Source organism: Ranitomeya imitator, chromosome 1 (assembly GCF_032444005.1).
Source record: "Ranitomeya imitator isolate aRanImi1 chromosome 1, aRanImi1.pri, whole genome shotgun sequence".
NCBI lineage: Eukaryota > Metazoa > Chordata > Amphibia > Anura > Dendrobatidae > Ranitomeya > Ranitomeya imitator.
The window spans coordinates 438522361-438549383 of record NC_091282.1 but is presented as its reverse complement, the minus strand read 5'-3'; the positions used below and the strand labels follow the sequence as shown (position 1 = coordinate 438549383).

At 44.0% G+C, this 27023-nt stretch overlaps 1 protein-coding gene across 8 annotated transcripts in view; it reads right to left on the bottom strand.

The window, feature by feature from the left end:
• Positions 1–27023, bottom strand: part of KANK1 (KN motif and ankyrin repeat domains 1) — a 421162-nt gene that overhangs the window by 15665 nt on the left and 378474 nt on the right. For all 8 annotated transcript variants that reach the window (XM_069763873.1, XM_069763865.1, XM_069763889.1 and 5 more), the window contains 4 exons: positions 7846–8046; positions 6683–6791; positions 4018–4215; positions 3701–3788 (listed from right to left, as the gene is read on the bottom strand). In XM_069763873.1, coding sequence (XP_069619974.1) covers positions 3701–3788; positions 4018–4215; positions 6683–6791; positions 7846–8046 — 596 coding nt within the window. The remainder of the gene's footprint in view (positions 1–3700; positions 3789–4017; positions 4216–6682; positions 6792–7845; positions 8047–27023) is intronic.

The following is a 27023-nucleotide window of genomic DNA, read 5'->3' as shown; positions in this document are numbered from 1 at the left end:
AGAGACCACTGTACCCACGGCTTCTGTAGACATCGAACTGTATCCCTGGTCAAATGTGTCTCTACTAGTGCTACGACATGGGGGCGATACCTTTTAATCTGCGAAAATACCTTAATTTTCTTCCGAGGAGTTTTAATACCCCGTATATTCCAAGTCATACATACAGTCTCAGACCCCATATTTATATACAGAGGGAGAAATAATGTACAATATTAATATCCGGGTGAGGTTCAGAGACATCCCACAGAGCAGAAAATTCGTATTGGCGGCGACCGTATACATCAAACAATCAAAACTGGTGTATAAAACCAACCCAAACAAAACTTGAACAATGGAGGAGTAAAGTCCCATACTCCTGTGGTCAAATAGAAAAAAGGGGATACCCTCACTGAATCCAGCGTCCGGTATTGTTGACATCTTTTGTACCCATTCATAGAGCTCCGTTTATTTTGCCGTTAGACGAGGAACCCAAATTATGAGTCTTTTCCATTAGACCTCTTAAGAGATCGCAACCATTCAGCTACCTCCGCTGGATCCGTAAAGAATAAAGAGGAGCCCTCATGAACAATGCGGAGTCGGGCTGGATAGAGCATGGAGTAGATAACATTCTTATCTCGGAGTTGTTTCTTGATATCCATGAATCGCGCCCGCTGCTTTTGAAGCTCCATGGAGAAATCCGGAAAAATCGATATAGTAGCATTGTTAAATTTGATAGGGCCCTTCTGCCGCGCCAGACGAAGAACAGTGTCTCTGTCCCTACAATTAAGGAGACGTGCCAGAAAAGGTCGAGGCGGAGTTCCAGGGGGAGAAGGTCTCGTTGGAACCCTATGGGCCCTCTCCACTGAGAATGTTGAGGAGAATCCGTCCACCAGGGAGGTCTTAAGCCAGTCTTCTAGAAATTGTTCAGGTTGCTGACCCTCCGAACGCTCCGGTAGACCGATAATACGAATATTATTGCGGCGCAATCTATTTTCCAAATCATCTGCCTTTTGTTTCCAAGCGTTTACGGAGCCAGCAGCTTTTGTCAGTTTAGCCTCCATAGGAGTAATAGTGTCTTCTAAGTGGGACACTCTTGTTTCCACCTCCGAAATACGCCCCCTCATAGCCTGCATATCATGTCGTAAACGACCCACCTCAGTATGAACGTCCTCTATTTTTTCCGTAAGAGATGATCTAGTGAGGGATATAGCCTGCATTAATTGCTCGGATGCCTGCTTAAGAGTCAGATCATCTTGTTCTCCCTCCTCATTACTATCAGAGGGACGGCCTTTGCGTTGGGTCTGTACAGGATTGTTTCTGAGAGTGCGCATATTATCAGAGGGATCGTCCCTGGCATATTTCTTTAGCTTATCAGCAGCCCCTGCTCCTTTAGAATGGTGCATGGCAGGCAGCTAAAAGGGCTCCACAAGGTCACAATTGCAATAATAGTTTGTTCCTTGATCCCGGACCCAGCAGATTTAAGTACCGGACTGTATTCTAAAAGAGCCACCGAACAGGCAGCCAAGGAACCAAGAATTATAAGGCAGCAGCTCAATGTTCACCTGCGCCTCACAATCTTCACAGGGGGGGGGGGGGGACAGCAGGGATGGGGGATTAATCCCTCTAATATTATGGTGCTGGCAGATGAAATGTCTATCTGAGAGGGGGGGCGTAGGGCCCAATTTTTCAGGGCACACACCACACCGCCCCTTTATTGTTTTTCCAGGTTATGTGCTTACCTTTCAAGCAGCACCGCGAATATGGAGAGAGCGCCGCTTCCCTTACTGTTAGGGCGCGCGCTGTAATGATGGCCGCTGCCCCCTGCAGGTGTCCCCTGCCGCCTTGGGATTTCTGGCTCCTGCCCGCAGGTGTCTCGCAGCGTTCACCGCCAAGGTCCGGCGGCCGCCGATTCAAGGGAGAGGGAGCCTGGCACTGATAGAAGTCGGCGCCACCTTCTGTCCCCCGAAGCGCGCTCACCAAAGATGGCCGCTGCTGCACGTGGAGTCTTCTGACCGTCCCGGTCACCACAGCTCCCAGCGTCTCAGAGCCTCGTAGCAGCTGACCGGAGGGCTCACCAGGCTCCTGAGGATACGTGGGTCCAGCCCCAATTAATACCGCCCGTTAATACGAGGTCCAAACGGCAGGATAGGCTCAGGATATGTGGAGCTCACTTAAGGTGCGTCTTCCTTCTTTGGCTACATAGCCGCGCCCCCCACTCGGAGTAATTTTGGTCGTCCGGCCACTCCTGGGAAGGTTCACCACTGTTCCATGTTTTTGCCATTTGTGGATAATGGCTCTCACTGTGGTTCGCTGAAATCCTAAAGTTTTAGAAATGGCTTTATAACTTTTTTCCATACTGATAGATCCCAATTACTTTGTCAGTGGTTTCCGAATTTCTTTGGATTTCGTTATGATGTTTAGCTTTTGATAATCTTTTGGTCTACTATATTTTGTCAGGCAGGTGCTATTTAAGTGATTTCTTGATTGTCAAGCCTGGTTGTGGCTAGGGAATTTGAACTCTGCTTCCCAAAGATGTGATAAACCACTGTTAATTTATGTTTTAAGGGGGGTATCACACAGGGCCCTGTACGTTAGGATGTATTTTTCCCTTAATAAAGACTTGTATTTAAAAACTGCATTTTGTGTTTGTGCTATCTTTCACACAACTGTATATACCATCACTAATTACTTGTGAAATCACAGACCTGTATAGTATAGCTGCTGCATTAAACACTCAGGACAATATTTAAAAGGAAATATGTCAGCAGGATTTCACCCCCAAACTACCGTATTTATATGTACATGTAGCTATGGCAAAGCCAAGTCCAGCTATATTTTACATGGCCAGTCTGTTCCTCCATTACTGAAAAATCAGTGTTTGATTTGATATGTAAATGTAGCTGAAGAACTATTACAGAAATGAAGCCTCTGTCACCCCAGCTCTTTCCCTACCCAGCGCCACTTCCTCTTGCATGACTGACAGATCCTTTGCCTGAAGTCACACAGCATGAACACAGTGTTAAGTAGGAGGTGGTGATGCTGGGCAGGAGATAGAGCTGGAGTGACAGAGGCTTCAGATGTACAAATACTTCAGCCTCAATTACATATCAATTCTCAATAACAGAGGAATGCACTAACCATGTAAAGCAGGGGTGGGGAATCATTTTTTTTGTGAAGGGTCATTTGGATATTTACACCATCCTTCGGGGGCTGTACAAACTCTGCCCACCAAGTACATCCTGACTCTGGCACTGGTGTCAGGACGTAATCTTTCATTGCATTGCCTTAAATGTTCAGTAGTGAACACTGTGTGTGTGCTAACAGAGCAAGAAGAAATTAATGAGTTTGTGGCATTCAAAATACAGCTCCTTGCCCAAGAATGCGGTCCCTGAGAATCTGCTTGGGGGCCTGATAAAAGGTCATTGAGGGCAGTAAATTGCCCTGGTGCCTGAGGTTCCCCACCCCTGATGTAAAGGTATAGCTCGACTTGTCTTTGAAAGATCTACATGTGCATAGAAAAATAGTTTTGGTTGCAAAATCCTGCTAACAGATCCCCTTTAAAGCCAAATACAACTTTTAAAGTAACTAATAATGCAAATGTTCTGCTTAAACTAGAATCTAATTTCCAATAGCCGCCATCTTTACGTTCAGCATCCAGTAATAAAAGTTATATTCATTATTACTCAGACAGTAGTATAGTAATGACAGTCAGAGCACTTACCACGTCTTTACTTGCCAAGGCCCGAGGATCATCAACTGCCTCTTTCAGAAGATTGCAGGCAGACAGCATCTTCGCACTAAATTCATATCTGCATAGGAAACAAACCAGATTAACGCTTCAGGAATCCTAACAATATATTATAAAATGTAACAGCGGAAATACTGTGCACACAGCTCACAGACTTCACCAGTTAATGCAAACTTAATCAAATGAACAATAAAAGTACAATCCTGCGCTTTTACAGACATCCAAAAAGCTGTAAAGGAGACAATGATCTAATAGAATATCGCAACTGCGCTAACAGGACAGAACTGTACCTTTCTCGGATTTCCACTTTCTCGGTTTCCTTCTCAGCATCACTTTTGGGCCCACTTCCTTTTGTTTGTCCACTTGCTACAACCTGTTTTATTATTTCGGTGCATTCATTTAAGTTTTCCTCTTCCTCACGTTCATCATCTGACTCTGTGGATGAACTTCCATCTGAGCTGGATTCATCACTAGATGTGGTTTCATACCTGAAAAGTATACACATAAGACCTTAACACTGCTCACATTAGTAAGGTAAGAGCTGTAAAACTTCTGGGTAGGAACAGAAAATCCTATAGATCTATTAACACTTTCATTGATAAATCACATATTTAATTCAAGTGGTACATGCGAGAAGCCTTCATAGTGGAAATCTAAATAGATCCATGACAAATCAATGGGTTAAGTTAGATTTGATGTCTAAAGCCCCCGTCACACACAGCGAGATCGCCAGCGAGATCGCTGCTGAGTCACAAGTTTTGTGACGCAACAGCGACCTCAATAGCGATCTCGCTATGTGTGACACGTAGCAGCGACCAGGCCCCTGCTGTGAGATCGCTGGTCGTGTTGGAATGGCCTGGACCTTTTATTGATCGTTGAGGTCCCGCTGGGTAGCACACATCGCTGTGTTTGACACCTTACCAACGACCTCATGACAGGACGTCCCTCATTGAGGTCTGTTAATCGTCATGAAATAGCTGCCGTGTGACATCGTTGTACAGGTCGCTGCTGCGTCGTTGGGGAGATCTCACAGTTTGACATCTCACCAGCGACCACATGGCGACGCAGCAACGATCCCTGACAGGTCGTATCGTTGTCGGGATCACTTTAGCATCGCTAAGTGTGACGGGGCCTTAACAGAACCTATCACTTCCGGCTCTTTGCAAATCTCAAGAATGTGTGCAACATTCCACATTCCTAAGCATGGTCAATGAAGCCGGGTCTATGTCCCCTAGTTTCATGGGCACACTACACATGCCAAGGGAGGCAGCAGTGATGCCAGACTCAGCTATAGAGGAGCTTGGCTTATATAGGCCAGTCTTACAGCCCACACATGCCACCAACGATTACTATATATACATTGATGAATAAATTGCTCCTAGCACGTGCAGTGGTCTGATGAATTTGGGGATGTGCAACTGGGTTTTTTTGCGCATTCCCAGAGAGGGAGAAGATCACGAGCATGTGTGAGATTTGCAGAGAGCTGGTGGTGACGCCACTAGTGTAAATCACGTTGCTCCTGCCCACAGGAGAGAGGGAGGATTGGCTTGTAGCAATAAACCATTCATTTGCATACTGTGAGCCCAATTTCAAAGTTACTGTTCTAATAATTCATAGCAAAGAGAGGGGTTTATTAAAATATAGGATAATCAGGTTATACATGGTGGTGCTTTAGAGGGAGTAGGGTAGCTGACAGCTACACTTTAAGGTTAAATTCATACATTGCTGTAAATTACATCCGTGAGAAATGGACAGTCTTTCATCTGTGTCGCATCCGTTTTTTTTATTGCCCAATTTAAAAAACTGTATTAGGTAGACTGTATGAACTGTTTCTTCGCAATGGGCCAGTGAAAACTGGATGAAAGATCTTAGAAGCCCCTGAGTGTCACCCAATGACCATTGACGCTTTATCATTGATCCCCTCGGCACAATAAATTCAGATCCATCACATTCACTCAAACCATGGGATTCCCTACAATATTCCTCAAACTCAATTTCCCCCTTCCTGACACTAGCACCACTATGGGCAATTCACAGATTTTAGACCAGGGTATATCACCTTACTCTCTCAGTCACAAACACTAACCTTAAAAAAAAAAAATCCTGGGGAAGCCTTACTATAAACGTATCCCTACCATCCCTAACCATGCTCAAATTCTCATCTCAGTTATATTCATAGCAACCAAGCAAACTATAGCATTAGCCTGGAAAAAAAAAATCAGGTCTAGGCTTGACTGAAGTCAAGAGACACCTTTCTTTGTATATGATCAATGAAAAATTATATGCCATACTTATGGACAAAGTCTGTGAATGTGAGAAAATTTGGCTTCCCTCGACTAACCCCACCCCCCAGGGCTCCTTTTTCCCCTCCTTTACCCTCTACTCCTTCCCATCAGTTACGTTAGCCCATCCCCTTGTACTTCACCTATCTAAATGTTTGTTTTCTCATGGATCACTCCAATGTACCTGTTTGTTATTTGAATTATTCTTCAATAAAAATCTATTGTTGAAACAAAAAAAAAAAAACAAAACAAAAAAAGGATGAAACATAGATGAAACACTGAAGGACAAAAGGGTATCTTCTGTGTTTCCTCTGTCTTGTACGTTCCCAATAGACTTTAATAGCTTAGTCTGATCCGCCAAATTGGATGGATAAGCCTATGGAAAAACACTGCATGCGATTGCCAGTTAGTGGAACCACCTTCACTTGTACTCCACAGCCTGTCTGATCTATACCAGGAGCGCCTTCTGTTCCTTTTCTAGATACCAGCCCTGAGCTCAACAGTCTCGTAAGGCACCTAAAGAGGCTGTCCTGTTCGTGACAGGAGACCCGCAGCCAGTCCGCAATTCTCATAACTGCACCATGATAAACAGGTGTGTGAATCTGGTCTTACTAATGCAAGGCTCTATACACATAGACAACAGTCTCTAGCATAGTTATTCAAACATGCTTACCCGCCATTGATACCAACAAATTGAAGGTTTTTCTTTGTTTTTGAGGATTCTTTCTTCTCATCTTTTCTCTTCATGATGGACTTTAGAGTACTGTTTCTGCTTGTACTCACTAATACAGAGGAGGAAAAGAAAAACAGGAGGAAAGTAGTAAAATATTATACCAAAAATACTAAAGGCTACTAGAATATCTCATTGTCAAGAGCCTGTTCAGAATATCAATCCTAATTATAGTAATATCTTGACAGCAAAAATCATTGACAGATCATTCCTGACCAAAATTACATTGTAGAAAAGCTTAGCAAAAATAACAGAAAAACAGATTATGTTGGAGAACCTCTGTATTCAGTCAGGTCAGCAAGGGGATATCCTCTACATGACAAGTTAGGCCAAAACAGTGTAAAAATAGGTCATCTGAAAAATGAAACCAATATTGACCAAGATCTTGTAGGGGAGATTAAAAGAGACAATTAAAAGTATGGATGTACATGGAGACTTGTGGGGACAGAGGGAGACAAGATGTACAGATACTACATTGCACATTACTAGTTACGTGGAAGCGTACGAGAACCAGAATAGAAAGCTCCTAATCTGGTAGATCCGAGAGTCCTAGTCTTTGGTCCTGTTCAGGTCTCGTTTCTGCCCTATGCTTAGCATGTACCCCAGGATAGCACCAAATGTACAAACTAAATGTGTCCATAGACCTCCATTTCCGAAATGAGCAGGATGAGTGATTTCGCCCTGATTTTGAGCAGCACACTGAACTTCATTTATCTTCAAGAGTTGAGTTGGCAACCTACTCTTTTTCTTGTACTATAAGTTTTGAACATGAAGCCTATGAAGTCTTTGTGAGTTTTTATGTCAGAGTCAGTTTTACAAAGGGGTTTTGCCAAACCACCGAGAAGGTCAATTTGACAATCAAAATTTATCCGTGATCCCTGGGGTCTCACATCAATTGAGAGAACTGGAATTTTGTATCTGCCAATATTCCCATTAACCCAGGGCAAAAAAAGGAAAAGAGAAGTGACAAACTGTTTGTCTCCCTTGTTTTGCTCTGTTTCACAGGAAGTAACAAAGGACATGAAACACAGATCATTTAAACATTCCTTCAAGGTATAACCTATGGCTATGTCATAAATGTTGTCTTAGCAATGCTATAATATTACCATAAACAGAAGAAGCTGTGTTTTCACAGCCCAGCTCATTTGCAGCCACAAAGTTGGGTGAAGCAGAGAACACATCATCGTCATCTTTCACAATGTTCAGCCTCGCAAGCTTAGAGACTCCTTGTCGGTTGATGGCTTGTGTACTGGAAGCGTAACATTCAGTAGATACTTTGGCCTGACTGTTGGAGTCCTCTTTAGTCTCTAACAAAATGAAGAGACAGCAGATTATGTTAAAAGATAACATTTATAGAGTTCTGGTCAACAAGTTATTAAGTAACGCAGCGTTACCCAACACTTTACACTGTACAATCATATAAAATGATAAAAAGGTAGATGGCAAGATCTTATGCAGGGGTATTGTGCCCCAAATCTCAGGAAATTGATGAAAAAAAAACAGGATCATTTGTCAGGCCGTCATGTACAAAGAACATACTAGTTGCCATCTGTAGCACACTAGTATCCAGAATACAAGGACCACAGATAAAAGTATGGCCCTGGAAAAAAAAGTCCTTACAGACACAAAGACCATAGATGTAAAACCAGAATATGAGTTCGTATTATATGCAATGTGAACTCGGGAATGCTTCGATCTGGATGCAATGATCTGGTCATCTAGCCAAAGTATTGTATGTATGAATATACATAAATACACACGCTGTGTTTTTTTGTTTTATAAAGGAATTATACAAGTAAGGTCATGTTGTCCTTGAACATGGCATCTAGCGCTAAACACAAAGCGTGGTCAACTAGGTCAAGAATGAAAAACATTTTTATTCTGTTTTTACAACCAATCTGTAAAGGTTACATTTCTTAATAGCTGGCACAGCCCTAGGTTATAAAAACATGATGTGTGTATAGATACAGACATATTGTAGCAGATGTGATGCCAAATAGTAGACTTCATTTCTAAGGAGCTCATCAGCACCAAAGGGTTAGGGTGACCCGGGATAGGGGATGTCTCATACAACCTTTGCAAACTACCAAGGCTAGCAAATGCCCCGGAAATGGCTACAAGAAAAGAGGTGCTGTAATGAGGAAGAGTGCAGCATGACCCTGTGATGTACAAGTGTTAAATGTTGGCACAGGTTTCTTGCCGGTCTCCTTCCTAATAATGTCATTTATGTCTTATACACACCAATACTGTAGTGAGTACCTCCAGCCATATCATCGCTGCCCCTGATATCCCCATGTTGTATCTGCATGCAGCGCTTCTCTTCTAGACCCTGCTGGTTATACATCAGACAACAATCACCATGAACAAAACACTCTTCTACATTTCTTTACTGTTGCCAACATAGTTCACCATTTAAGATTGTTACAGGTCCCTGACGCTAATCACATGGAGAAGACACTCCTAGTGGTATATTCCTCCCTAAACAGTAAGATCATGTACACATTATCGGTGGACAACCAGTGGCCCAGGAGCCACATGTGGCTTTTACATGGAATCTGAGACCCGAACGCCCCTCATTGGAGTACGGTGAAGTGTGTAAAGGGCACTTTGCTGTACATGGCTCTATGCGCCATCGTTACACACTGCTATCTGCGAAACAGAACAGAGCAAACATGCAGCTGGGTCTGAATTGTGATCAGGACGATTAGAGAGATTTTTCAACAATGGTCACTATTAGTGCTTAAGTAATCCAAATTCTGTTAAGTGCATCTCAGGATACCTGGAATGTGACCACAGACTCCGAAGCGTTGTTACTGAAGGCACCGCTGGAGCGAGATGTCATATAACGAATCAGACCAATTTTACAACTGCACAGAAATGGTGCTTCAGACAGGGGTTGGCATACATTTCTGCTGTAAATTATGATGAATTTGCAAAGTGGGCTTTGGCACACCCTATTCCACGAATCTAAGCAGAGCTGGTTGGGGCTGGCTTAACATCGCCGAAAGTAAAAAAAATAAATACATTTGCATAACTCGACTTGTGCAAAACTTGTGACATTTCAATGTGTTTTACATCAGGACTGTAGCAAAGTCTATGACCTCAATTCATCAAGGTGTTTTTTTTTGCCAAAGATTACGTATCACTATCACAATGCAGAAGTAGGAGACAGAAGTGACATCTCCACACATATAATACGAGTGACCACACTACTAGTACGGCCGACACAGAATAACATTTTACAACGCTAGAATAACACACCAATACACTTTTCCAAAATGAATAAACAGAAGACCACTTCATAGCTGAAAAGATTTCTCGGCCAGAAGAGGAAATGAAATGGCGGTGACCTAGGGGCAGGCAAGTCTGCCAAAGCAAGATTGCATAGGGCTGCTGCACAGTGCTGGGATACAGTGATAGTGTTACAAAGGCAGGAAATTAGATGGGAGTGTAGACTGACAGCGAAGGGCACTCTGCTGCTGCATGGCACCCCTTGTCAAAACCTAGTGCGGAAGTGCAAAGGGAGTCAGCAGGGAGGGTGTGAGCGGCACTAATCACTGGAGGAAACACTGGGTTATTCCCAACACTTCTCACTTATCCGGTGTCCATCCCACACAGGGACAAACAGTACTAGTTATAAATGTCTGTCTAAAGAGATGTGCTTTTAGAGGACGCTTATAAACATGGAGGCTAGGTATTAGCTTCATTGTCCAAGGTAGTGCATTCCAGGAAACTGGTGCAGCAGGAGAAAATTCCTGGAGACGGGAGTGGGATATTCTGATTACAGAGGATGTTAGTCTTCGGTCATTAATGGAGAGTACGGGTAGGGTGGTAGACAGATGAGGGAGAAGATGTAGAGTGGTGCAGAACTGTGGAGAGCTTTGTGGGTGAGAGATAAATTTATGCTGTACTCTATAGTAGATAACCAGTACAATAAAATCATGTCCTTAACACTTGTTATACATATATATATATATATATATATATATATATATATATATATATATATATATATATATATATATATATATATATATAAAAGTACCGTAGTTACACCTTAAAGGCCTTACCCCCAAAAGAGCAGTAGAATGAACTCCAGGGGGTAGGACAACCTAGCCAGAGTGTTTTGAATAGCACAATATTCCACACTGATAGACCATGACACTGCTTATGGCAGAAGCCATGGTACAACAATAGAGCTTAGTGAACACTTTGTATGTTATTATTGATAATGCGACATATCAATATGAAAAGGTTGCATGGAAGTTGCACATGAATCGTCCGACATTTCAACATACCAATATAGATGTACTAGAAGCCAATACAAGTGAATGTTCTTGGAACATCAACACTGCAAACGTAAGGTGCACCCTTAGCATGGCTGAGCAGTGCACCTTCCCACCTACTTGTGTTGTATCCATCTCTACCCCCCCTTTAAGCCCTTAGTGATGGAGCCAAATTTTTGAAATCTGACCAGTGTCACTTTATGTGATAACTCTGGAACGCTTCAACAAATCCTAGTGATTTTGATATTGTTTTTTCGTGACACATTATACTGTATGATAATGGTAAATTTAGGTCAATATGTGTTGTGTTTATTTATAAAAAATATCAGACATTTGAGAAAAGTGTTTAAAATTAGCAATTTTCAAACTTTGAATGATTATCCCTTTAATCCAGATGGCCATACCACAGCAAAACATTAATAAATAACATTTCCCACATGCCTGCTTTACATAAGCACCATTTGTAAAGTGTTCTTTTATTTTGTTAGCATTTTAGGAGGTTTAAAAATGTAGAAGTAATTTTTCATTTTTTCAAGGAAATTTACAAAATTTATTTTTTTTAGGGACTTAGCCATGCTTGAAGTGCCTTTAGGGGTCCCATATATTTGGAAACCCCCAAAAGTGATACCATTTAAAAAATGGCACCCCCTGACATATTGAAAACTGATGTCAGGTAGTTTATTAACCCTTCAGTTGCTTTTCAAGAATTAATGCAAAGTGACATGACAGAAATGAAAATGTGTATTTTTACCACCTAAATCCCTCTAACTTCTGAACAGGTTACAACAGCCGGCAGACTCTTAAGCCAGAATTTGGTCACGAATTGCCAATCGCAAACATCAAGACCACAAAATCATCATCTGAGGACACCAATTGGGATTAGGAGGAAGCCCCCACAGTCTGTTAACCATTTATAATGATGTAGCCACTATTGACAGCAGCGTCTAAGGGGTTAAACAGATTTGGACGGTGCAAACACTGATCGTGGCTGATACAGCAAGTTGTCAGCTACAGTGTACAGCTGACAGCTGCGGGATTGTCACCTGTATGGTGAGGCTATTCTCTTATATCTCAGGTCAGTTAAAAGACGTATTGGCTGTCATGAAGGGGTTAACGGACAGCTCTAGCTGTAGGCTATGTGCACACGCTGTGGATTTTGCTGCGGATCCGCAGCGGTTTCCCAAGCGTTTACAGTACAATGTAAACCTATGGGAAACGCAATCCGCAGTGCACATGCTGCGGAAAAAAACATGTGGAAACGCAGCGGTTTACATTCCGCAGCATGTCAATTCTTTGTGTAAAACCGCAGTGGAATCCGCACAAAAAACGCAATAAATCCGCAGGAAAACTGCAGTGTTTTTGCCCTGCGGATTTATCAAATCCCTTGCGTAAAAATCCGTAGTGGACCATTTCTACGTGTGCACATACCCTTACAGGAATACGAGGACGAGGTAGATAGATTTAGAACCAGCAGATCTATTTGGCCCCTGCATGGCTGCATAGAGCGCCTGTAACAAGAGGGCCACTTGGTACTAGTGTGTGACCAGTTGGTGGCCATTATGAGAGGTCTTCCCATGGTCACCATACATTATTTGTGTACCCGTTATATACATTATAGAGAAACGATGCCACAATTCTGGAGTGTATAACACAATGGATCCGAGCGTCTAATTACTGGTGTCTTCATTTCCACCCCCTCTTGTTAGGGGCTTAATTTGGAGCTTGTTGGAACATTAATGACTTTCAGGCCTTATCCTCTGATAAAAATAGGATGAGGTAATGACTGGTAAGAATCCAAACTACTCAGGCATTTTTTTCAGGGTCACAGGAAAAAATCTCTATGCCTGTCACTGTTCATCAGCTGTTCACAAGATAATTCTTAAACTATCAATACTGCCTACATAAAATAACAGAAAAAAAAACCTTATACAATGTCAGGGTTTTTTTCGACGTTATATCCCATCTTGTCCAGTAAGATCACAAAACATAGAAGTAACTCTGGGGTGGGAGGGCATCGGAGCCTTGGCAAAAAGGGAAAGCATCCAGTCTGTAGGCAGCGGTTCCCAAATTGTTTTATTCAAACCTGAAACCAGCTAAACACTCATTGAGGCCACTAACCTGGCGTCCATATGGACCGCACATCACCTGACAGTGGCAGCTTACGGCTGCAGTTAGTGTATAGACCACATATCACGACCTACACCAGACACTGCGGGTCAGGCGTTCTCAGCATTAAGAATCCATAGTGGTAGTCTATTGGAACTTTTTTTTTTAACCCAAAGTCGGTCATATATATGTAATACAGAAGTTAAAGGAGCGGCTAAGAATTGTTTCAGGGACCATATTGCAAAACTAAACACAAGATGTGCAGCAATATTGGTTGTGGCCCTTGGATTCCCTGAAAATAATCTCTCCCATACTCACTATGTAACCCCCAAGGATCCAGCGCAGCCTCCCTAGTGGCAAGTGCTGGTATCAGAAACGATGAACGTACTCAGACACAGGACTGTTGCAGCCTGGAATTGGCTGCAAGGCGCAAGCTGACCATAGAAAACAACTGAACAATACACACTGGACATAACTACTACTCTCTGGCCAAGAGAGGAAAACGATAAACAGAAAACTAGTCTGGAATAACTCCATATTTACTAGCAGATTATATGGGCATTGGATTTAATGAACTGGACAAGCCCTTTAAGAGCAAACTGACCACTTTGTATCTTTAGTTTGATGCCAAGCCAACTTGATAGCTGGTAACCACACTGCTAGGTAATATCCTCAGCTTTGCTGCGGAATTTTAGGAATGTGACAAGGATTTATACATGGAGTGAGAACGGGAAATTACTTTCTTGATGGAATTTCTTATAAAAATCATTATGCAGTGCTGCTACTGTTCAGTGTGCAGTACACATCCTGCACGGAAGGTTAACAATTGGCCGCCGCTTACAGAATAAGTAGTAGCAAGCTTTAATAGACATAGCGAGCCAAACCACTCACTCATTCAAGACAATCACCCAGAACATACACCATGACCAGCATACACGTGGCTAGGCTCCCGTCACACTAGTGTCACTTACAGCATACACGTGGCTAGGCTCCGGTCGCACTAGTGTCACTTACAGCATACACGTGGCTAGGCTCCAGTCACACTAGTGTCACTTACAGCATACACGTGGCTAGGCTCCGGTCACACTAGTGTCACTTACAGCATACACGTGGCTAGGCTCCGGTCACACTAGTGTCACTTACAGCATACACGTGGCTAGGCTCCAGTCACACTAGTGTCACTTACAGCATACACGTGGCTAGGCTCCGGTCACACTAGTGTCACTTACAGCATACACGTGGCTAGGCTCCGGTCACACTAGTGTCACTTACAGCATACACGTGGCTAGGCTCCAGTCACACTAGTGTCACTTACAGCATACACGTGGCTAGGCTCCGGTCACACTAGTGTCACTTACAGCATACACGTGGCTAGGCTCCGGTCACACTAGTGTCACTTACAGCATACACGTGGCTAGGCTCCAGTCACACTAGTGTCACTTACAGCATACATGTGGCTAGGCTCCGGTCACACTAGTCGACTAGTGTCACTTACAGCATACACGTGGCTAGGCTCCGGTCACACTAGTGTCACTTACAGCATACACGTGGCTAGGCTCCAGTTACACTTACACTTACACTTCCAGTTTCATTTACAGCATACACGTGGCCAGGCTCCGGTCGCACTAGTGTCACTTACAGCATACACGTGGCTAGGCTCCAGTCACACTAGTGTCACTTACAGCATACACGTGGCTAGGCTCCGGTCACACTAGTGTCACTTACAGCATACACGTGGCTAGGCTCCGGTTACACTAGTGTCACTTACAGCATACACGTGGCTAGGCTCCAGTCACACTAGTGTCACTTACAGCATACATGTGGCTAGGCTCCGGTCACACTAGTCGACTAGTGTCACTTACAGCATACACGTGGCTAGGCTCCGGTCACACTAGTGTCACTTACAGCATACACGTGGCTAGGCTCCAGTTACACTAGTGTCATTTACAGCATACACGTGGCCAGGCTCCGGTCGCACTAGTGTCACTTACAGCATACACGTGGCTAGGCTCCAGTCACACTAGTGTCACTTACAGCATACACGTGGCTAGGCTCCGGTCACACTAGTGTCACTTACAGCATACACGTGGATAGGCTCCGGTTACACTAGTGTCACTTACAGCATACACGTGGCTAGGCTCCAGTCACACTAGTGTCACTTACAGCATACATGTGGCTAGGCTCCGGTCACACTAGTCGACTAGTGTCACTTACAGCATACACGTGGCTAGGCTCCGGTCACACTAGTGTCACTTACAGCATACAAGTGGCCAGGCTCCGGTCGCACTAGTGTCACTTACAGCATACACGTGGCTAGGCTCCGGTCACACTAGTGTCACTTACAGCATACACGTTGCCAGGCTCCGGTCGCACTAGTGTCACTTACAGCATACACGTGGCTAGGCTCCGGTCACACTAGTGTCACTTACAGCATACACGTGGCCAGGCTCCGGTCGCACTAGTGTCACTTGCAGCATACACGTGGCTAGGCTCCGATCGCACTAGTGTCACTTACAGCATACACGTGGCCAGGGTCCCGTGACACTAGTGTCACTTACAGCATACACGTGGCTAGGCTCCGGTCACACTAGTGTCACTTACAGCATACACGTGGCTAGGCTCCGGTCGCACTAGTGTCATTTACAGCATACACGTGGCTAGGCTCCGATCGCACTAGTGTCACTTATAGCATACATGTGGCCAGGCTCCGGTCACACTAGTGTCACTTACAGCATACACGTGGCCAGGCTCCGCTCGCACTAGTGTCCCTTACAGCATATACGTGGTTAGGCTCCGATCACACTAGTGTCACTTACAGCATACATGTGGCTAGGCTCCGCTCGCACTAGTGTCCCTTACAGCATATACGTGGCTAGGCTCCGATCACACTAGCGTCACTTACAGCATACACGTGGCTATGCTCCGATCACACTAGCGTCACTTACAGCATACACGTTGCTAGGCTCCGGTTGCACTAGTGTCACTTACAGCATACACATGGCTAGGCTCCGCTTGCACTAGTGTCACTTACAGCATACACGTTTCTAAGCTCCGGTTGCACTAGTGTCACTTACAGCATACACGTGCCTAAGCTCCGGTCCCACTAGTGTCACTTACAGCATACACGTGGCTAAGCTCCGGTCGCACTAGTGTCACTTACAGCATACAAGTGGCTAAGCTCTGGTCGCACTAGTGTCACTTACAGCATACACGTGCCTAAGCTCCGGTTGCACTAGTGTCACTTACAGCATACACGTGGCTAAGCTCCGGTCGCACTAGTGTCACTTACAGCATACAAGTGGCTAAGCTCCGGTCGCACTAGTGCACTTACGGCATATACATGCCTAGGCTCCGGTCGCACTAGTGTCACTTACAATATATTATGAGTGGGCATAGGTTATATCAGTAGTATTCGGTTACATCTGTTATCTTGGGCGTTTGGTTAAATTATTTTCCAGCAATGGACATTAGTCCACAGATCTGAATGTAGGCGCTCAGACTAAACTCTGTGCCATTTGAGATGCCACCGTGAGGCCATGTACCATATTTGCCTTGGCATAATGCTGTAACAGGACTAACTAATACAGCAGTACTTTATGATTTCATGAAAATTTGAGAGAAAAAAAGTGTGTATGCATACTTAATATTTACAAGCAATTTTTTTATGTTTAAGAGCCACCACCAGGGATACTTAGAGAGCCAACCCTCTAGAAGGCCAAAAGTGGCCCCGAAGCAAACACGTTTGGGTGTGGTTTTTCCAAGACCCACCTCTTTTGCAGGCCGGTTTACAGAACTGTTAGCACATGCTCAGGTCCTGTGCAATGCTAGTCTACATTATGGCCATTTACATAAGGCCTTTAGAGGTGCCCACCTAAATTAACTACTGGGGTGAAAGTATTGAATGGATTTTGTAAAGACTATGGTGCATTACTCACGTCACACCATGGATGGAATATTAGCCAAAATTATCTGGAGCAGAACAATATTGGATGGAATATGGATGGATGGAATATGGATGGAACATGGGTGGAATATTAGCCAAAATTGTCTGGAGCAGAACAATATTGTATCATACAATTATTAGGTTCTGTAGAAGGACGTAGATCTGGGGATTTATTATGATGGAATATGGGCTGAACTGGATGGACAAATGTCTTTTTTCGGCCTTACTATGTTACTATCTTGTGCTGTTCCCCAAGGCTTTTTTGTCCTTTTGGTATACGTTTATTTACTATCGTTCTAGATCCCATAACCATAAACTGTATTAGAAATCTGTTTTATTAGATTGGGAAGGAGAGCATCTTTAATAGGAATCTTTCAGCAAATTTTTGCTACCCCACATTAGAGCAGAATAATGTAGTGGCAGAGACCCCCAACTCCAGTGATTTATTAGTTTCTGTGCTGATTGCTGCAGTTTTGATACACCGTAATCATCGTTTGATCTGCTGCAGATCTAGCAGTTCTCTGAATGATGAGCGCTGTATTACCCCGCCCATGCCAATGATTTGTAGCTTTATGTGTAATCCGTGCAAAGGCAGAAAGCTGCTAACCAGTGGTGGGGTGGGGTTACACAGAGCTCTAGAATATGGAGGATTATATGGCAGCATATTAACTAGTCCTCTACTGATAATTATTTTTTCCATCCTAATATAACAATGTAATAGTATAATCAGCAGGAGATTAATTTAAAAAAAAAAAAAAAAAAAGACTCCAGTCCATCAAGTTCAACTCTTATCGTAACTGCAGCAAGCAGCCCATAATCTGGGTCTTGGACACTACATTATGCTGCTCTTAGGTTTGGTGGCGAAAACCTGGTGACAGATTCCCTCTAAAGATAATTTTTACAGTCTACTTAGATTTGTGGCTAAACAAGGATCATACTTAATGCTACAGTTCTAGCCTCTTATTTATTTCTCAAGCAGAAATAGAGGGATATTTATTGACAGAGCAGTCATGTGTCACAGGAATGTCCGGGTTGTCTGTTTTCTCTGGAGGAACCAATCACAGGTAACTGCTACTTTGCTTGGCAAATACACTGACTGCTCTGATTAGCTCATTAACTGTCTCACCACCAGAGTACATTACAGGCGATGATACTATAGGACTTTTTTTTTTTTTACTATTATTCAGCTTGTGTTCATTCATAATGCAGCAGAGCAGGCATCTACCTCGAGGTAAAGTAGGTACAGGGAAGGCATCAGGACATTACTGCCCTTACAGGCTTATGGGGCCCCGTGAGGAGGGGGACCCGGTCTGAGCCCCCCTCATCACCTTGCCCCAGGGGCAGGATTCGGCAGTTTGCGCAGTAACTGAATGTGTGTCCTAGGATACACGTTTAGTTGAAATCTATTGCTGTGCAGGACACATTTCCTGCACTGCAATAGGAGGCGCCAACCAATCTGAGGCCGGCAGCTGATGTCCGTGCCTCAAATGGTTGAAGAAGAGGACGCTGCTGGACCTCGGCCATGTAAGGACATTTGGAGGGGCCAGGATAGAAACATATGGGGGGCAGGATGGGAGAACATATACGGGGCCATGATGGGAGATATGGGGGGCAGAATTGAGACCTATGGGACCAAGAATGTGACGCATGAGGGCCACGATGCGAGATGTTATTACAGGAAGGTTCCAGGACATAGGACATTATTACTGTACAGGCTAATTAAGGGATATATTACTACTGCTGTGATGCTTTTTTTTTTTTGAGGATACTCTTCAGTTGTGTGGGTCCTATTACTGTGCAAGACGATCCGGTCGCTTTATTTCTTCACCTCTCGAAGTGTAGAAATTGGGGAAAAATTGGGAAATGTGCTCTAGATACCTTATTTTCTGCAGATGAGACCCAACTGGAAGAAGTGATGGCGGTCTGCACTGGATGAAGAAGCAAAGCGAAGATGAATATCTTCAACTAGAAAGGTCATTGGTGCCATTACATTACATATTATATACAGAGCTCCTATGTATAATGTCACTGGAGAGTTACTATTACCTATACACTGACTATACACTGTATACTATGTACAGAGCTCCTGTGTATTATGGCACTTATGGTAATATAAGTATTGTGCTTTTTTTTAAATTAATGATCCGTATTGTAGTATTTGGTCTTTATGTGGTGGTAATATGTGGACTTGCCATGGAGTTTTGGTATTTGTTCGTTGTATGTGGCATTATTCAGTCACTATGTGGTGGTAATATGCGGTCCGGCCATGGCATGATGGTATTTATCCCTTGTATGTGGTATTATTGGTCATTTTAAAAAATGTGACACATTCTTTTAAAGAAAAATAAATAAAAATATACTTTGAGTTTTAAGCATTTTAACAAATGTTTAATAGGTTAGAATAGAGTACGGCCCTGCCAGAAAAGTCTATTTTGTTGTGGTGGCAGCATCAAAAATCTTTTGGCCAAAAAAAGCTGCTGGCTATGTATGTGATCTGGTGTTCGATGGGAACTGATTGGTGAAATGTGGTGCAGATGTGGAGTTTTTCCAAGAGAGGGCGGTGGGACTGTGGAAGGTTCGCGGGTTGAAGGTGGAGCTGGGGTTGGGCCTGTATGGAGTCTCAAGGGGACTTTAAAAATTTGCTAGTATGGGGATCTGAAATTCTTGGGGGCAGCACCGAGTACATAAACCAAAAGTAAACCACAATACAACCTTTTCTGATGAGCAAGGCATGATGAATACAAGCATTCTCTGCAAAGTCACTGGAAATGGAGGATAAGGTTCAAGTTTCCTTTGAGTTTGTTCACATGGTTCAGAGATGCTATGGATTTTCTGCCTAGAACTGAACAGAAAATCTGCAGTGTAAAGGACCACAGGTCAGTCCCTGCTCAGATCCAGTGTAGATTTTTCATGCATCACGTGGAGGAGATTTGGTAAAATGTCAATCACCTATAGCAGCAACAAAGAGGATGGTATTTTAGCAAATTTCATTCACCCGATCCATAAAGACTCCACAATGAATCTGAGCACAAACTGACCTGTTGGGCAGATATTAAATGTGTAGTTAACAATCTGCAACACAAATTGCCAATGTTACATTTTGCCCTTTGCAGAGATGCCAAATCAGCAAAACCTGATCTCTTGGCAGTAACAAGGCGGTTTGCAAAAAGTAGGTTGTGATGCCGAAATAAGCATGGTTGCTTTCCAGCGTTTTTGCCTTCTATGGCTGCAAAATCGCATAAAGAATTCACATGCTGAGTGTGCATAGGACTTCTGAAATCTCAGCTTTTGTTGGTACTGTAAAAGGCTTCTTTTAATTTTCTTAAAAACCCCCACAAATGCAACATATAGAAATACATGCAGCTGCACGCTCCGGTCCCGAGTGCCGGGTATTGATGCAAGAGACTCGTGCGAGTTGTGTGACCCCAGCCGTATTCAGACCCTTTGCTCAGTATTGAGTAGAAGCACCCTTTTGAGCTAGTACAGCCATGATTCTTCTTGGGAATGGAGCAACAAGTTTCTCCCACCCGGATTTGGCGATTCTCTGCCATTCTTCCTTGCAGATCCTCTCCAGTTCCGTCAAAGTTGGATGGTGAACGTTGGTGGACAGCCATTTTCAGGTCTCTCTAGAGATGCTCAATTGGGGTTAGGTCAGGGCTCTGGCGGGGACAGTCAAGAATGGTCACATTGTTGTTCTTAAGTCACAACTTTGTTATTTTAGCTGTGTGCTTGTCTTGTTGGAAGGTGACCCTTCAGCTAAGTCTGAGGTCCAGAGCACTCTAGAAGAGGTTTTCATCCAGGATATCATTGTACTTGGCCGCATTCATGTTTCCTTCAATGGCAACCAGTCATCCTGTCCCTGCAGCTGAAAAACACCCCCATAGTATGACGCTGCCACCACCATGTTTCACTGTTGGGATTGTATTGGGCAGGTGATGAGCAGTGCATGGTTTTCTCCACACATAGCGCTTAGAATTATCACCAAAAAGTTCTATCTTCTTCATTAGTCCAGAGAATCTTATTTCTCATAGTCTGGGAGTCCTTCATGTGTTTTAGCAAACTATATACTTTTTAAAAAAAAATGTGTGCCATTACTTGACTCAGCTTATATTTTTTATTATTTGAATAAAGAAATTATTTTAGTCTATTTTTATTAAAATTGGTCTTTATTAGCACATATCCTTTTATGATCTTAATATATTTTTGTGCTTAACTCCTATTTTTTATACAATTTCTTCCATCTCTGATAACTAGGTGTGTGCCTTTCCAAATCAAGTCCTATCAGTTTAATTAAACACAGCTGGCCTCCAATGAAGGAGTAGAATCATCTCAAGGAGGATCACAAGGAAATGGACAGCATGTGACTTAAATATGAGTGTCTGAGCAAAGGGTCTGAATACTTATGACCATGTGATATTTCAGTTTTTCTTTTTTAACCCCTTCATGACCCAGCCTATTTTGACCTTAATGACCTTGCAATTCTGACCAGTGTCCCTTTATGATTTCTAGATGTACTAGAAGCCAATACAAGTGAATGTTCTTGGAACATCAACACTGCAAACGTAAGGTGCACCCTTAGCATGGCTGAGCAGTGCACCTTCCCACCTACTTGTGTTGTATCCATCTCTACCCCCCCTTTAAGCCCTTAGTGATGGAGCCAAATTTTTGAAATCTGACCAGTGTCACTTTATGTGATAACTCTGGAACGCTTCAACAAATCCTAGTGATTTTGATATTGTTTTTTCGTGACACATTATACTGTATGATAATGGTAAATTTAGGTCAATATGTGTTGTGTTTATTTATAAAAAATATCAGACATTTGAGAAAAGTGTTTAAAATTAGCAATTTTCAAACTTTGAATGATTATCCCTTTAATCCAGATGGCCATACCACAGCAAAACATTAATAAATAACATTTCCCACATGCCTGCTTTACATAAGCACCATTTGTAAAGTGTTCTTTTATTTTGTTAGCATTTTAGGAGGTTTAAAAATGTAGAAGTAATTTTTCATTTTTTCAAGGAAATTTACAAAATTTATTTTTTTTAGGGACTTAGCCATGCTTGAAGTGCCTTTAGGGGTCCCATATATTTGGAAACCCCCAAAAGTGATACCATTTAAAAAATGGCACCCCCTGACATATTGAAAACTGATGTCAGGTAGTTTATTAACCCTTCAGTTGCTTTTCAAGAATTAATGCAAAGTGACATGACAGAAATGAAAATGTGTATTTTTACCACCTAAATCCCTCTAACTTCTGAACAGGTTACAACAGCCGGCAGACTCTTAAGCCAGAATTTGGTCACGAATTGCCAATCGCAAACATCAAGACCACAAAATCATCATCTGAGGACACCAATTGGGATTAGGAGGAAGCCCCCACAGTCTGTTAACCATTTATAATGATGTAGCCACTATTGACAGCAGCGTCTAAGGGGTTAAACAGATTTGGACGGTGCAAACACTGATCGTGGCTGATACAGCAAGTTGTCAGCTACAGTGTACAGCTGACAGCTGCGGGATTGTCACCTGTATGGTGAGGCTATTCTCTTATATCTCAGGTCAGTTAAAAGACGTATTGGCTGTCATGAAGGGGTTAACGGACAGCTCTAGCTGTAGGCTATGTGCACACGCTGTGGATTTTGCTGCGGATCCGCAGCGGTTTCCCAAGCGTTTACAGTACAATGTAAACCTATGGGAAACGCAATCCGCAGTGCACATGCTGCGGAAAAAAACATGTGGAAACGCAGCGGTTTACATTCCGCAGCATGTCAATTCTTTGTGTAAAACCGCAGTGGAATCCGCACAAAAAACGCAATAAATCCGCAGGAAAACTGCAGTGTTTTTGCCCTGCGGATTTATCAAATCCCTTGCGTAAAAATCCGTAGTGGACCATTTCTACGTGTGCACATACCCTTACAGGAATACGAGGACGAGGTAGATAGATTTAGAACCAGCAGATCTATTTGGCCCCTGCATGGCTGCATAGAGCGCCTGTAACAAGAGGGCCACTTGGTACTAGTGTGTGACCAGTTGGTGGCCATTATGAGAGGTCTTCCCATGGTCACCATACATTATTTGTGTACCCGTTATATACATTATAGAGAAACGATGCCACAATTCTGGAGTGTATAACACAATGGATCCGAGCGTCTAATTACTGGTGTCTTCATTTCCACCCCCTCTTGTTAGGGGCTTAATTTGGAGCTTGTTGGAACATTAATGACTTTCAGGCCTTATCCTCTGATAAAAATAGGATGAGGTAATGACTGGTAAGAATCCAAACTACTCAGGCATTTTTTTCAGGGTCACAGGAAAAAATCTCTATGCCTGTCACTGTTCATCAGCTGTTCACAAGATAATTCTTAAACTATCAATACTGCCTACATAAAATAACAGAAAAAAAAACCTTATACAATGTCAGGGTTTTTTTCGACGTTATATCCCATCTTGTCCAGTAAGATCACAAAACATAGAAGTAACTCTGGGGTGGGAGGGCATCGGAGCCTTGGCAAAAAGGGAAAGCATCCAGTCTGTAGGCAGCGGTTCCCAAATTGTTTTATTCAAACCTGAAACCAGCTAAACACTCATTGAGGCCACTAACCTGGCGTCCATATGGACCGCACATCACCTGACAGTGGCAGCTTACGGCTGCAGTTAGTGTATAGACCACATATCACGACCTACACCAGACACTGCGGGTCAGGCGTTCTCAGCATTAAGAATCCATAGTGGTAGTCTATTGGAACTTTTTTTTTTAACCCAAAGTCGGTCATATATATGTAATACAGAAGTTAAAGGAGCGGCTAAGAATTGTTTCAGGGACCATATTGCAAAACTAAACACAAGATGTGCAGCAATATTGGTTGTGGCCCTTGGATTCCCTGAAAATAATCTCTCCCATACTCACTATGTAACCCCCAAGGATCCAGCGCAGCCTCCCTAGTGGCAAGTGCTGGTATCAGAAACGATGAACGTACTCAGACACAGGACTGTTGCAGCCTGGAATTGGCTGCAAGGCGCAAGCTGACCATAGAAAACAACTGAACAATACACACTGGACATAACTACTACTCTCTGGCCAAGAGAGGAAAACGATAAACAGAAAACTAGTCTGGAATAACTCCATATTTACTAGCAGATTATATGGGCATTGGATTTAATGAACTGGACAAGCCCTTTAAGAGCAAACTGACCACTTTGTATCTTTAGTTTGATGCCAAGCCAACTTGATAGCTGGTAACCACACTGCTAGGTCATATCCTCAGCTTTGCTGCGGAATTTTAGGAATGTGACAAGGATTTATACATGGAGTGAGAACGGGAAATTACTTTCTTGATGGAATTTCTTATAAAAATCATTATGCAGTGCTGCTACTGTTCAGTGTGCAGTACACATCCTGCACGGAAGGTTAACAATTGGCCGCCGCTTACAGAATAAGTAGTAGCAAGCTTTAATAGACATAGCGAGCCAAACCACTCACTCATTCAAGACAATCACCCAGAACATACACCATGACCAGCATACACGTGGCTAGGCTCCCGTCACACTAGTGTCACTTACAGCATACACGTGGCTAGGCTCCGGTCGCACTAGTGTCACTTACAGCATACACGTGGCTAGGCTCCAGTCACACTAGTGTCACTTACAGCATACACGTGGCTAGGCTCCGGTCACACTAGTGTCACTTACAGCATACACGTGGCTAGGCTCCGGTCACACTAGTGTCACTTACAGCATACACGTGGCTAGGCTCCAGTCACACTAGTGTCACTTACAGCATACACGTGGCTAGGCTCCGGTCACACTAGTGTCACTTACAGCATACACGTGGCTAGGCTCCGGTCACACTAGTGTCACTTACAGCATACACGTGGCTAGGCTCCAGTCACACTAGTGTCACTTACAGCATACACGTGGCTAGGCTCCGGTCACACTAGTGTCACTTACAGCATACACGTGGCTAGGCTCCGGTCACACTAGTGTCACTTACAGCATACACGTGGCTAGGCTCCAGTCACACTAGTGTCACTTACAGCATACATGTGGCTAGGCTCCGGTCACACTAGTCGACTAGTGTCACTTACAGCATACACGTGGCTAGGCTCCGGTCACACTAGTGTCACTTACAGCATACACGTGGCTAGGCTCCAGTTACACTTACACTTACACTTCCAGTTTCATTTACAGCATACACGTGGCCAGGCTCCGGTCGCACTAGTGTCACTTACAGCATACACGTGGCTAGGCTCCAGTCACACTAGTGTCACTTACAGCATACACGTGGCTAGGCTCCGGTCACACTAGTGTCACTTACAGCATACACGTGGCTAGGCTCCAGTCACACTAGTGTCACTTACAGCATACATGTGGCTAGGCTCCGGTCACACTAGTCGACTAGTGTCACTTACAGCATACACGTGGCTAGGCTCCGGTCACACTAGTGTCACTTACAGCATACACGTGGCTAGGCTCCAGTTACACTAGTGTCATTTACAGCATACACGTGGCCAGGCTCCGGTCGCACTAGTGTCACTTACAGCATACACGTGGCTAGGCTCCAGTCACACTAGTGTCACTTACAGCATACACGTGGCTAGGCTCCGGTCACACTAGTGTCACTTACAGCATACACGTGGATAGGCTCTGGTTACACTAGTGTCACTTACAGCATACACGTGGCTAGGCTCCAGTCACACTAGTGTCACTTACAGCATACATGTGGCTAGGCTCCGGTCACACTAGTCGACTAGTGTCACTTACAGCATACACGTGGCTAGGCTCCGGTCACACTAGTGTCACTTACAGCATACAAGTGGCCAGGCTCCGGTCGCACTAGTGTCACTTACAGCATACACGTGGCTAGGCTCCGGTCACACTAGTGTCACTTACAGCATACACGTTGCCAGGCTCCGGTCGCACTAGTGTCACTTACAGCATACACGTGGCTAGGCTCCGGTCACACTAGTGTCACTTACAGCATACACGTGGCCAGGCTCCGGTCGCACTAGTGTCACTTGCAGCATACACGTGGCTAGGCTCCGATCGCACTAGTGTCACTTACAGCATACACGTGGCCAGGGTCCCGTGACACTAGTGTCACTTACAGCATACACGTGGCTAGGCTCCGGTCACACTAGTGTCACTTACAGCATACACGTGGCTAGGCTCCGGTCGCACTAGTGTCATTTACAGCATACACGTGGCTAGGCTCCGATCGCACTAGTGTCACTTATAGCATACATGTGGCCAGGCTCCGGTCACACTAGTGTCACTTACAGCATACACGTGGCCAGGCTCCGCTCGCACTAGTGTCCCTTACAGCATATACGTGGTTAGGCTCCGATCACACTAGTGTCACTTACAGCATACATGTGGCTAGGCTCCGCTCGCACTAGTGTCCCTTACAGCATATACGTGGCTAGGCTCCGATCACACTAGCGTCACTTACAGCATACACGTGGCTATGCTCCGATCACACTAGCGTCACTTACAGCATACACGTTGCTAGGCTCCGGTTGCACTAGTGTCACTTACAGCATACACATGGCTAGGCTCCGCTTGCACTAGTGTCACTTACAGCATACACGTTTCTAAGCTCCGGTTGCACTAGTGTCACTTACAGCATACACGTGCCTAAGCTCCGGTCCCACTAGTGTCACTTACAGCATACACGTGGCTAAGCTCCGGTCGCACTAGTGTCACTTACAGCATACAAGTGGCTAAGCTCTGGTCGCACTAGTGTCACTTACAGCATACACGTGCCTAAGCTCCGGTTGCACTAGTGTCATTTACAGCATACACGTGGCTAGGCTCCGATCGCACTAGTGTCACTTATAGCATACATGTGGCCAGGCTCCGGTCACACTAGTGTCACTTACAGCATACACGTGGCCAGGCTCCGCTCGCACTAGTGTCCCTTACAGCATATACGTGGTTAGGCTCC